This window comes from Sebastes fasciatus, chromosome 12 (assembly GCF_043250625.1).
Source record: "Sebastes fasciatus isolate fSebFas1 chromosome 12, fSebFas1.pri, whole genome shotgun sequence".
NCBI classification, from domain to species: Eukaryota; Metazoa; Chordata; class Actinopteri; order Perciformes; family Sebastidae; genus Sebastes; species Sebastes fasciatus.
In genome coordinates, this window is record NC_133806.1 from 11,926,004 (window position 1) to 11,939,344 (window position 13,341).

The window sequence follows — 13,341 nt, forward strand, 5'->3', positions numbered from 1 at the left end:
CCCCCCTCCGCCCGCCAACTCCCTGCTTTTCATTCTAAGCATGCCATTCTCCGTCTTCTCCTCCGTATAGGTGTGCGAATAAGTGGGGGTCTATGGGCTGTGCGTGAGTAAGTGGGAGTCTGCAGGCTGAAGTGTTGCATGTGGGTAGGCATTCATGGGAAGCAGCGGTTGGTGCGGCGCACACTGACGGCTAATGAAGTTCCTCTGCACCTCATAGCCCTATTAAACCGCTGCCCCCTACCTCTACCCACTTCACCCCCCACCTCTCGCCTTGTTTCTCCCCGAGGGAGAGAGTTGGCAGGGAGCGAGCCGGCTGCTATGGCAACAACAAGGAACCCTCCCTCTCCCACAGGTCTCCTTAGCAACTGGTAGCTTGGCATTGCGGTAATGAGTGTGCCCGGTGTGCCAGGCTTTGTGTCATGTTGGCATGTGTGTGCAATCTACGAGTGAGCGAGTGTGTGCATAGGTGTGTGTATGTGTGTGTTTATTTGGTACAGGTTGCCAATTTAGGTGAGAGTTAAAATGTGTGATGACAAAGAGATGTGGAGCCACTACTTGGTGCCGGTCCAGAAAAATTGTTAAGCTTATTTTATTAAAATGTAACCAAAACTGGCACTTGACTGACTCTACTTATCTCTTCTGTCTGGGTGTGTGTTTGTGTGTGCTGCAGATGTGTTTCCGTGCATTTTGTGTGCGTTATTTTTTTCTTCTCCGTGATTGCGGTCATTCTTCTCCGCACTGTGAAAGTGAAGCAATTAAAGGGACGATCCGATGAATTTTGCATGGCTGCCTATGAGTTTCCTGCTCTGCTGAAATTAAATTAAACGCTGAGAATGATGTTTATTAAAGTGTGATCAGAGGTGTGCACTGACCTTTAGAATGTGGGAAATGAGATTCTCATTGTTATGAATGAGATTATGTGGAGGCCGAGTGTGAAAAAAAAAGAAAAGCCTGGGCCTGCATTGATTCCATCGTTGGCCGACAGTTTCTTTGTATACAGCAGAGGGAGGTTTCAATATAATCAAATCCACACTGTGCCTGTTGGCTATTAAATGGACTGATACACAAATAAAGACACGCAGGCGCTCACATAAATGCAGATTGACTTGTGCTTGTGCTTGCACACACGCATATCATGCAGATCTTGTAAAAAGAGCTGTAAAAAGCCTCTCCAGAAACGTGTTGGTCTTTAACAAAAGCATGGCAAGCCCAGTGGAAAATGTTAGTTTGCTCCCTAGACGAGGTGTGAAGTGCGAGCAGGCGGCCGGCCCCACAGGTGGCCCAGCCCAAACACCTGTTGTGTGAATCCTCAGTGGGAGGGCGCGAGCTCTGCCTACCTTGCAGGTCCCGGTGGAAAAACCACACCCATGCTATCCTGTGGCACGTGCTCGCTCATGTGCTCGCACCCACTCTGAGGCTCCCCCGTTTTGTGCGTGGGCGTCAGACGCGAGGCCCAGATTGTGTCCCCTTTGCGCCCACCGGAAACACTCAGCTGTCCCTGGCATCAGAAGAGCGGATTTTCCGATCCCCTGTCCGGGTCTCAGATGCTCTACTAATCTGTCAGCATCTATTTTTACCCAGCAAAGCCGCGGCAGCCCTTCTCCATCCCACACCCTGCCGCCCCGATGCCAACCCTTCCCTTGGCGCCAGGGTGGGCACGGCTGATGACTCGCCAGCCATTGGATGCAATTAGTGCACAGTCAGGCAGGAATCCCCTACCAACTCCATTACACCCCTCTCCACAGCCACTTCCTGATCTCAGGCTACCAGACACACTACCACACACTTGCTTTCCATTTTAAGCCTTTTTATAAATGGCACTCCTGCAGTGTTGTGGAATAATAGGGTCGAATACAGAGCACCTTTCACAGTGCTTGAATCACTCTACTGTGCAAACTCAGTCTATTCAAGTACAACGGCAGCCGAGGGAATGCACATTTGAATTGTACCTGTTCAGATTTGACGTTGAGATTAAGTGAAAGATCAGTATGTAATAACACAGTTTTTGGTGAAAAGTCCTTGAGTTTCTTACTTTAGCCTTTCTCTGTAATGATTCTAGAAGAAATGAAGTTTTTGACTCTTTCCCGTAAATCGCATTTATTCAGCAAGAAATTAGAAATGCTGCCAATCCTCAGAGACCCCACAGTGATATACCGAGATATGCAATTCCTAATCCCAGGTTTATTTCTTCCCCAACAAGGGCTGTAATGTGCCTCGCATGCCAATGCAGTCGTGACCACTGCTGTGGAGGCGATGATGGCATGTGGCAGAGAAGTAACTGTTTCTCACCTCCTAATAAAAGAGACTCCTTTTTAATCTTTTCAATTTGATTGCATTCCAAAAACAGGCCTGTCTGCCCATCTGTCTCTCTTAAAGAAGCCTCCTAAAGGGATTTTAATCATCTGACTCTGGGCTTCTCAGGCAAATAGCTACATCTCTCTCTTTCTCTCTCTCTCGCTCTCTTGCACACATACACACACACACACACAAACAATTTCCAATTTTCTTTCTTGTACTCACTGTCATAGTCTCACTTGTCTTCCCTCACTCTGATACACCATATCGTCTCAGCTCCATTGTGCCATATCTGTGCAGCCATTAGGCCCTTCAGTCCCTCTTCAAGTCCCCCTCAGACACATAAAATTCCCCCAACCCTGTCCCTATTAATCCACATGGCTCTAAATTCTTTATTTCCCTTCAAAGGGACAACGCAAGCCGTGACATCAATCATGGAAAGCGAATATTTAGCCGGCGCTAATTTCCACCAATAGCCTGGAGACAGGCTTAGCTGACAAAACTCATTCCTGTGCTGAACAAAACTGCTTGTGTTGAAACCTCCCCTCCCCCTGATCCCTCCTGCCTTCTGCACAGGCAAAAACAGCATCACAATAAACACAGTTAGTGCTTCTGTTACTCCCCCTTGATTTAGGCTTATCAAATGAATGTGCACCATAGAGGGATACCCTTTGACAATACATAATGGCTCCATTCTGCATGAAATGGTTTGGTAATACCAGTCGAGTGTGGCAAACGGCTTTACCCGGTGCCACTACAAGAACAGCTGCTGTGTTCTTAGCTGGGCAAGCGCACCACGCTGCTTCACCCTTGAGGTTGTTTGAATCGGGTGAGTGGTTTCTTTTTGCTGGTTCCCAGACCCCACTCGTCCTTAGTTCGTCACTCAGTTCTGTTTGAATGAGTGCACATTCGCCACAAGATGGGTCCTATAAACCGTTTGACCTGTTTCCTCGCCCCTCTGTGTGTGTCTGTGAGCATGTGTGTGGGTGTGTGAGCGGGAAAAACCCTGAGTGGGTTCCGATGGGGGACTAATGGAGGGGGATGGGGCGAGTGGGGGGCATTTTGAGGGCACCCCTTTGTGTGGCGTGGAGGGGCCCCTTGTGGTACCTCTATATTCCCACCCTTTACCCTCAGGCCCCTCCACCTCCTGCTGTACCCCCCAGCACAGCTACCCCCATGCCAGTCAGTCAGGTTATCCCAGATGAACCATCGGGCCCAACATAACAACACCCTGCCCCCATACTCATATACTCAATGCTAATGCCTGACTGACATCTTGGGAGAGGCAACAGAGGGACGCGTTGGGCAACGAGCCAATTTGCACAAGTGGGCACAGTCACTTAACTGACAAGCCTGTGGCAGTTAGACATTGTTGTGCGAACAGTGGGGATATGGCATATTGAGCGCCCATATTGGCCTCATAATGCAGGTGGATTGTGTAGTTAGTCAGACCTTGATGTGTGCTAAGCCTCAGCACTGATAGCCATTAAACTTCATTGATTCCCCAATGCTAAATAGGCCTCTGCAGTCACTGAATCAAACTGAGTTTGCATGGAAGAATGGAGGGAGGAACAGGAGAACAATTGATTGGTATTGTAAGATCTCAAAGAGCCAAATGAATGGATCTTAAAGAGAATTATTATGGATGAATTCCTATTTCTGCTCATCAACAAATATCGAGCTATAATCTGTTGGACGCATGGATGTATAAAGAGAACTGGATACAGCGTTGAAGGCGGGCTCCCGTTCATTCCTATGAGAGCTGCTCGGTGGCGCACGAAGTCAAAATGGCTCGACTGTCGAGTGATAAAGTATCCGGATCATCCGGCGATCTTCCGCATCCATTGGGCCCGTAGAGCAGGCGCAGCAGCGTTCGGTCTGGGTCTCATTCACATGAACAGAGGAAGGGAAATAACTCCGGATTCGTCTATTAGTGCATTTTACAACTTTTAGGACCTTATGATTTAAATAAGGGCTATTCAAGTGTTCATACTGGGAAGTTGATTTACCTAAAAAAAAAAGATCTGCTGATTTACAGATGTCACTTTCCCAATGTAAGTCTATAGCAAAAAGTTTTTCTGGGCCCAATGGCATCTCGTGACGGACACAGAACTTGTAGTACCGCCGTTTGGCCACTACGAGAATTTGCTTCATAGCCCAGCACTCTTTCCTGGGGGCTTGGTTGGACCAGATTCAGGACACGTCTGTTTCTGTCTCCTTCCTTGAGCCACTGAAATACCCTCTTACCGTTTAGTCCACCTGTGTGTTGTGGAAAAAAGTGTCAACATGTCGGATTTGCTCAAAAAGAGCCTAAGCTTTTAATCTGAGGACAAAGAGGGCTTTCCTGCGGCTTGGTATCTATTGTCTAAATATCTAAATCAGGATTTTTAGGCCTTAATGAGAGTTGAACCCAAGCTGATTGTTTTCCTGCAACCAAGAGAACCTTGTTCACCTTAATTGGCTTTGATTGCTCCATAAACCCTTAACCTTATCCTCTTTTTTACTTTATGTCCAAATTAACTCCTTTCAGTCTGATTGAGTTGTGTTTGTAGACTGAAGACGAGGGCGGTTGTCCCTGATAACAAAACAAAGAGGTCACAACACTACTTATGACTGTGTCTGTTCTTTTTCGTATTATGGGCCCAGGCAGTGCATCTCTCTGCATAAGCCCAGCCACTGGTTCATTCATTATTTAGAGCCCTCTCCACTAGGCCCATTGTATTAAAGGGGTATGATTTGAATAGGAAGCAGCTTCCTGGACCCAGGCGTGTGATGTGTGTGTTCCTCTCTGTCATTGTATGTTTCTGTGGGCTTCATCCGTCTGCCTCAGCAAGCCAGGGGGCTGAAAGAGAATTTCCATTTTATGAATATTTAATACATAATAAAGTTTTCAATTTTATTCTATTCAACCCGAAGGGGTAAAAATGTGGCAAAGCCAACCCTCAAGGACAGAGCACAGAGTAAAGGTAGGTGATTCGATGGAGGCATCAAAAATGCGGTTAACATCAGCGCGCTGCCGTAAAAAATCTACTAAAATGCACAAACATTAGGAATAGTTTAACACTACATCCTATAAGGGGTTTATAGTGTCCCTATTTCACACATCTCACACTTCCCTTATGCTGTATTACTATTGGATCATAGCGTATCCGGGCTGCCCGCTGTGTCCGCGGTGACCTGGCATGGCTCTGTGTGAGACACCCAGCTGGGAGTGCCCCTGAATCAACTTGGGATTAGCCCAGGATTGTCTGGGATTACTCGGGGATGGAGGGGGATTAGCAGTGACTGCTTGTTTCGGGGGCGTGAGGGCCATAGGCTGGCCAAATTGCCCCTGACTCAGACTCAGGGAACAGGAGGCGGACAGAACCACACCCACAGTGGAACCACCTGCAAGCTGAGCTATTCTTAGACTCTAAAACACACAAACAGGATGACAGAGAAAAACATGTGGTGGAAAACTACATGACAGGAAGCCAGCAGCTAGCGATGATGATGATGATGATGATGATGCCATGGCTTGGCCACCGTCCGAAATCTCTCAAATCTCTCTAGCAGGTGGATTCATCAGATAAAGAGGGTTTGGGATGATGACAAATCCCTCCAAGTTCAATGGGGCTGCTCTCCCCTCATACGGGGATAAATCGCGATTTGAATCCGACAGGTCACGCAGAGTTGCAGCATGAAGTGGTTCAGCTCTCTGAAAGATGCCCCATTTACAACCGGCCGTGGTGGAATGGCATGAAAGCTTACATATGTTTTAATTCAGGCATGCACAGGACTTGATGGGGATGATTTGGAGTGGTATGATAGGTGGATGATCCAGCCAGGGTGAGACAGGGAGTTGGCGCGGCACGTAGAGAAGCCGTCAGAAGCAGGGAGCGGGCATCCCCTGCGGACCTGCACTGCCGAGATGAAAGACTGTTTAGTGTTGGAGCAGCGGCATCAAACAACCGCCTCCTCTTGCATCCTTTTCCCCCATCCCCCACTCTCCCTCCATCTCTCCCTCTCTTGACTCTCACCACAATATGATATAGTTCTGCCGTTGCACGTTTACCCGGTTGCCATGGTTACCCAATGCCGGAGGTGTCACAGCGAGATAACCCAAGGAGGCATTCACAGATCACCTGAATTCAGTTCGCCTCCCATTTATGTGTTCTCCGCCGCAATTTGATTTATTTGTTTCCCTGCCGTGCAATTCAGTGTGAATACAAATAATCCGCAACATAATGGAGATGCTGGAAGTATGAGTACCCCTCAATCTGAAACAATCTATTGTCCCTGTATATTCCTAAACCACAGGAGGTGCTTTTGATTTGATATTTTCCCGCATGAGCGTCAAAATGCCTCATGCACAACAAAGAGGAGAATTGCAACAACAGACTCTGTTGCACACCAGGAACCCTCCACATTCAGCAACACTTGAGATAAATGTTAGTAAAATTAGAATAAAAAAACATATATCCTATGAATGACTGAGTCAGTGACTGTACATGCCGGTGTAGAGGATAATGGGAAAGTAATTGATGACACACTGTATAATTGGAAGCACATAGATTGAAAGCAGAAGTGGAAAAAATGACTGTTGTGTGCAAAGAAGTGTGTGAAATAAGAAAAATACAAAATATGTAGTACTCTGTGATAAAAGAGAAAGAGGGATCGTGATAAAGACAGAGCAAGGGAGGGAAAGGGAGATAGGCAGTGAAGGTAGATGTCGGAGGGTGGGATACATCCATTAGCCTTCCTTGCTCCCGGCTCAATCTTCCGATACATCCCCCCATTCAAGCTACGAGAGCGAAAGAGACGGGGCTGGCACTAAGCCAGACTGGCACCGACTTCAAACATACAGTACGCCCAACCACAGCAGCTTACATCAGCCTGGCTGAAAGGAGAAGTAGAGGAGGACAGATGGATTGATGGAAATGAAAGTGGGAGGATTGACGTACATAAGGAGAGTGTCTGAAGACTGAGTCTCAGGTCGTTTCAGGTTGGTTTGAGGCTGACTGGGTCGTACGCCGTGCCAACTGTAGCTGTCCTTCGTACATGTTTGGGTTTTTGAATGTGTCTGACTTTGGTTGACACTGATTGCAGAGAGGGCTGTGCATCTACTTCTGTGTGTTTTGTATATCTAATAATAGACGTGGAAGCGACCTGATAATTTGGCACATTTTTTCTGACTGAACATGTATAGTCTGAATGATTTATAAGTATGTCTGCATTGTTGATTTTTTACGTTTGATGTCAGAAATTTTCTTCTGGAACACTTTATATGAATCTTATGCAAATCTCTCTCATTTAAAATGTTCACCTCAGAAAAACAGTTTGTGTACAAATGATAAGTGATGTATGTATTACAATTTAATTTGATCTCTCTCTCACCATGTGTCTCTCTCCTCTCTCTGCAGAACTCCATCCGACACAACCTATCCCTCCACACACGTTTTATCAGGGTGCAGAATGAGGGAACAGGGAAGAGTTCTTGGTGGATGCTGAACCCAGATGGAGGGAAGATGGGCAAGTCCCCCCGCCGGCGAGCAGTCTCCATGGACAACAGCACCAAATACCTAAAAAGCAAAGGCCGCGTCAGAGGCAAGAGGGTTGGCCGTCCTGGGATAGGAGCGGGGTCTGTTGTGGTTGGGCTCCAGGGCTCTCCCGACCATGGCAGCCCACCACGGAAAGGCCTGCCAGGAGCTGGAGGTGTATCCGGGACGGATGGAGAGTTTGATGCTTGGACAGACCTTCATTCCAGGGCTAGTTCATCAGCCTCCACACTGAGTGGGCGTCTGTCGCCCATCCTCGCGGAGGGGGAGCCAGAGGAACCAGAGGAGGGTGCCCTGTCCTGTTCCACCTCCCCCCACCTCTACCCCTCGCCGACCAGTGCCCACTCTCCATCCAGGGGAGCAGGGAATCTCTGTCCTCCCCTCGAGCAGTTGCCTCAGCTGGCTAACCTGACTGGTGCCATCAGCCTGGATGAGCAGCTGATGGAGGATAGTTATCATCACCATCACCCAGCGCAGCAGCAGCAACACCAGCAGCAGCATCCAGCTGTTGGCAGACATAAGCACCAAACCCCTGTCTACCACTACAGCTCTGGAGTTAAGGTGCAGAGCGTCTATGGTGCAGGCGTCTATGGTGCAACAGGCATGGGGATGCTGCGCCACCACTCACCCATGCAGACCATTCAGGAGAACAAGCCAGCAAGTTTCTCTGGAACCATGCGGGCGTACTCCAGCACCAATGCCCTGCAGAGTCTGCTAACAGGGGGTCCAGCTAGGCAGCAATACTGTTCCAAGGACATGATGCTGGGACAGGAGAGGGAAAGCCATCCTATGATGGCTCAAGCTAGTAACGGAGTAGGCTCCAACCATCACAGCCACCTCCCGGGCCACCTCAATGGCCACAGCCTCAATGGACCTCATAGTCACAGCTCAGCCCATAGCCATAACAGAACTCACAGCCATACGAGTAGTCATAATCACAACAATGTCACTAACCACAACCACAACTCACCTCACAGCCTCGCTCACAACGGTCACAACCTCAGCCAGAGCCATAACCACACACCGCCCAGGGCTGTGGCCCTCATCCCCCGCGGCAACGGCAATCAGCTGCAGACCTACAACCACAAAGCTCCCTATCTGTACAGCCCCCCATCACATGCCCACCTCCCTGCCTCCACCACCCTCCCCCCAAACCCAGCAGGTATGCTCGGCATGCCCCAGGACTCCTGCCATGTGGCCACCGCCCCACACCCCCGTCACAACCATTATCCTGACACCCAACACCAAGGCATGACTAACGGACCATACCACCATGGCCAGGGGATGGGGAATGGTAGCATTGGTAGCAACTACCATGGCTATCACCAACCTCTCCCCCACGAGAGACTACCAGCTGACCTGGACATTGACATGTTCCACGGTAGCTTGGACTGCGATGTGGAGTCCATCCTCCTCCATGACATTATGGACTCTGGGGAGGAGATGGACTTCAACTTTGACTGCTCCCTAGCCCAGGGGGTGGGCATTGGCATGGGTATGGGCATGGGCGTGACCATGGGCATGGGGATGGGAATGGGCGGTCTGACTGGTCCACAGCAAGCCCACAGCAACCAGAGCTGGGTGCCTGGCTGAAGTCTAGGACAACTCATCCTAACCTCTGAACTAAAAGAAATACCCTACCCATGAAGCACTGTGCTCAACTGTGACATTCCTGACTTGACACAGAGACTAAAGGACCAACACTCCCGTCCCGCTTTGTTGTCTTGACAATTCTTCTGTCACCCTATCCTTTTTTGGTTCCCCCCCCCGAGAGATCTAGTTCATGTCACATTAGGTTTTTCTTCATATCAGCTATACTGTGATGACAATCTCTCAGCTGTGCTTGCCCAACATCGCTTCTCATCTACCATGAGAACTGAACTCTCAATGCACTTTATTGCAAGTGGGTCACATCTCGCAGTGCAGCGCGTTCACAGAGCAGCTCAGGCAGAGCTCGGCATGTTTTGTAAGGTGGCTGCAGTAATTTGACGGCAGCAAATGAGGAAATGACAAGCTCCGTTGATAAAGTGTCACATCTTGGCATTGAATTAAATTTGGACTCCCTTTCCTCATATGCTGTCATTGTCAGTGGTGGGGACAGTTTTTACAAAAAATCCTTAGTTGCTTTGTGATTAGATCCATGTTTTTTCAAGCTTTAGCTCAACACCTGAGACACTGCCTATTCCTCATCACACAGTACCAAATTTAAAATATGAACAAATACAATTTTGTTAAATTTAACCCTGATTTGATACTGGTTTGAATGTATTTATGCACTATATTTAAATAGAGATCTCATCCGAAACCAGTTTACCATTTTAATGATAATGACATTCACATGCTCATCAGATCCAATTAATTATCTTACACCAGCAGTCCTTTTATTTACAGCGACATGCATTTAGTCCTTGGCGCTTTGACTTTACTTTTGGATGTAACATTTTGCCCTACTGCCTTCGGTTAGTATATTGCCACTACATCGTCAAATGGATTCTATCATTACTGGCTAGCATGCAATTTGGTGAATTAAAATGTTGTATCACCTTATCTCACCTGGGCTTCTCGTGCCTGCTTCTCTCTCTCGCTCTCTCTGCCTGCCAGTGGAGACAAAGTGACCATTCCTCACACTGAGCCATTAATGTGGCTTGATTGAAATTCAGCATCTTGCTTTTAATCTCCAAAGTGATGCGGCAGCGATGCGTCATTATTGAGAATCTAACGCGTTGTCCTCCCATCTCTCACCCCGGCCGTCCGGGCAGCCGCTCGCTTCTCCGACTTAATGTGCCAAGAAGCGAGACAAGACTGTGATTAACGCCAAGTCACTCTGCCTGCTGTCCTGCTCTGAGAAGGGCCAATGTCACTGTCCGCTTGCCTGCTCACAGAGGGTACAAAAAGGAAAAGATGGAGACAAGGATAGAACAAAAGTCTGTTATTGCAGTGGGATCAATCATCAGCCTCAGTTTCCATACTCTTTGGGTGTGCGTGTCTGAAAACAGGTAGTGTATTCGTATTGTAAATCATCTCCAATCTCTGTATTTTGTACTCCCCTGTTCCCATGTTTTCAGTGCTTATACCTTGAGCTTCAAATACTCAAATAGGTGCAATGGGAGGGAGAAAAAGGAGAAAACAATCAGCCAATCTGAGTGGCATGAGTCTATGTCAAACAGGGTTGTAATGCCCCACAGCCATCCACATCCACTTTTTGTGTGTTTATTCTGTTGTCTTGTAGTTGTTGTTGTATTGTTGAAATTCTAAGGACCAACGAGGACAAGCGCTGAAATATCCATGGTGTAAGGATGGAATTCAATGGTGAAATGATGTTGGTAGTGCAGTATGACCTTCCTATGCTCCAGTACCGTGCACCCCTCCCACACGTGCTCTCCTCAATTGTCTTTGTTTGTGAGTGTGGGATTCTGAAGCTTGTTTCTCACTGGCCTTGAGAGAGAAAAAAAAACTATTCTCTAGTTCCCTTAAGGAGACTATCTGCGCTTGGTCCGCACCAAGTACGGCACACAAAGGAAAAGATGGGGGTTAAAGGTGTGTGTGTGTGTGGGTGGGGGGGGTATTGTTACAGCCAAAGGTCAAGCACGGCACAGACTATCAGACCCATTATTGAGGTAAATACCTTTATTTCAGGGCTTTTAGTCGCGGTGGTTCCAGCTAATCTCCGTGTGGAAAATGCGTGGAATTTTCTAAGCAAATGGGCCTCACGAAGCAGTTATGTTATGCTACAGACATTTAGCAATGCCCTGCTATTGGAAAGAGAGCTATATATGATGTCTAATTTTCCTATATTTATTTATGAAAGAGATTGGTCTTTGTCACTCCTAAATGTGGTAGTTGTTTGAGTCAACTCCTATCCCCTTCCTCTTTTGTTTTTCTTCTCTGTTTTTTAAGATGTCACTCTCCCTTTGCTCCTTTTACTGACTTTTATTTTGTACAAAATCTATATATTAAGAATATTGTATAATAGTTTTTAAAATCTCGAAATAATATCAGTTTTGTTGTCTATTTCTTTTTTAAGAGAATGTATCTCATCATCTGGTGACTGTTAAATAAATGAAATTAAAAGAAAGTCCCTGTCGTTGCATTTTTGTGAATCTGACCGTGAAGATGGATTCATTTTTGTTCATGGAAACACAAAAAAGTGACCCTTTCGTTACATTTTACAGTCTTAAGTAGGGGTGTAAGAAAATATTGAAAATATTGAATATTATGGAATATTATGGTATTATGTTTTGTGATACTCAAAAACGCCAATGTACTACTTTAATACTTTATTATTTATATTTGCAAAGATATGCGCCCTCATAGTGTATGTGACCTCCCAAAGTAGTGCTATGATGTTGGATGTTACAGGGTCTGTGATAAATGCTAATGCAGATCACACTGTTCTGATTGCATAAACATTACTCAGATTTTATGCATATGGTGGTGTGTTCTTCATACTATGACAGTTTTCCTAAAATTTTATTTTAAAAATCACAATATATCACCTTGCTTAGAGTATCGCAATATATTGAATGGTAACACCTGTATCATGATACGTATTGTATCGCCAGATTCTTTCCAACACACAGCCGTAGTCTTGAGTGGATTCTCCTGGGCTCACTTGTGCCATTTCTCTCGCATGCTCGTATACAGTAGCTGACGAGATGAATGAATGCGTGTTGCTTATTTATTTATTTATTTCTTCATTGTGTGGTTTGTTTCATTTTTAAAACATAACTCATTTTGCACATGCAGACAACCCCTCTTGGCAGTCGTGTTTGACCGGGACACCAAGTCGCTGAGTGGGAGGCAGAAAGAGTGGGCTGTATGAATGAAGAATGGGGGGGGGGGAGGTACCTTCACATATGTCAGGAAGCATCAGTTGTGCTAGAGACTGCATGAGAAAGAAAGAGAGAAATAGGATGAATTTTTCAGTTTGTGTGTGTGTGTGAGAGAGAGAGAGAGAGAGAGAGAGAGTTCCTGACAGACAGACAAAACAAGGACAGACATCCAGACAGAGTTGGCAGGATTGGAGTAATAGGTGTGTATGTGTGTGTATGTGTGTGTCATAAGGCTTGTTATGGCCCATGAAGCGGTATAGGTTGGCCACAGCTGTCCCGGTCCCATTGGAGGCGTTTTCACAGGAGGAGTGTGCAGCGCTACAGCGCCATACTGCCGGGCCCCAGGGGAGCCCCCGCCTCTACACTCACTCAGACATGTGCACACACACAGACAGACAACACACATGCACATTCACACACATACATTTGAAAAAAATACCACAAATTCACACATTTGCACAAAGAAGCACACAGCGCAGTTATGAAACCGTACGCACCAACACACCCTCTCAAATAGACATTTCTCACTTTAGATGTACAGTTTTAATTGACTCCACTTGGCGAAGCCTCCCTGCAGGGGAAGGAGTGAGAAGAAGAGGGAAAGAGAACGATATAGGTGTGGAGGGGGGCATCTATTTAAAGCTAAAGATGCCTGACACAAAAACACATACTTTAAA

General features: G+C 46.8%; 1 protein-coding gene across 1 annotated transcript in view; it reads left to right on the forward strand.

Moving 5' to 3' along the window:
* LOC141778725 (forkhead box protein O6-like) overlaps positions 1–11,907 on the forward strand; it is a 35,638-nt gene extending 23,731 nt beyond the window's left edge. Inside the window, exon 2 of the mRNA XM_074653133.1 lies at positions 7,698–11,907. Within this exon, the coding sequence (XP_074509234.1) occupies positions 7,698–9,425 (1,728 nt within the window). The 3' untranslated portion in view covers positions 9,426–11,907. The remainder of the gene's footprint in view (positions 1–7,697) is intronic.
* Positions 11,908–13,341: the final 1,434 nt, after the last annotated feature.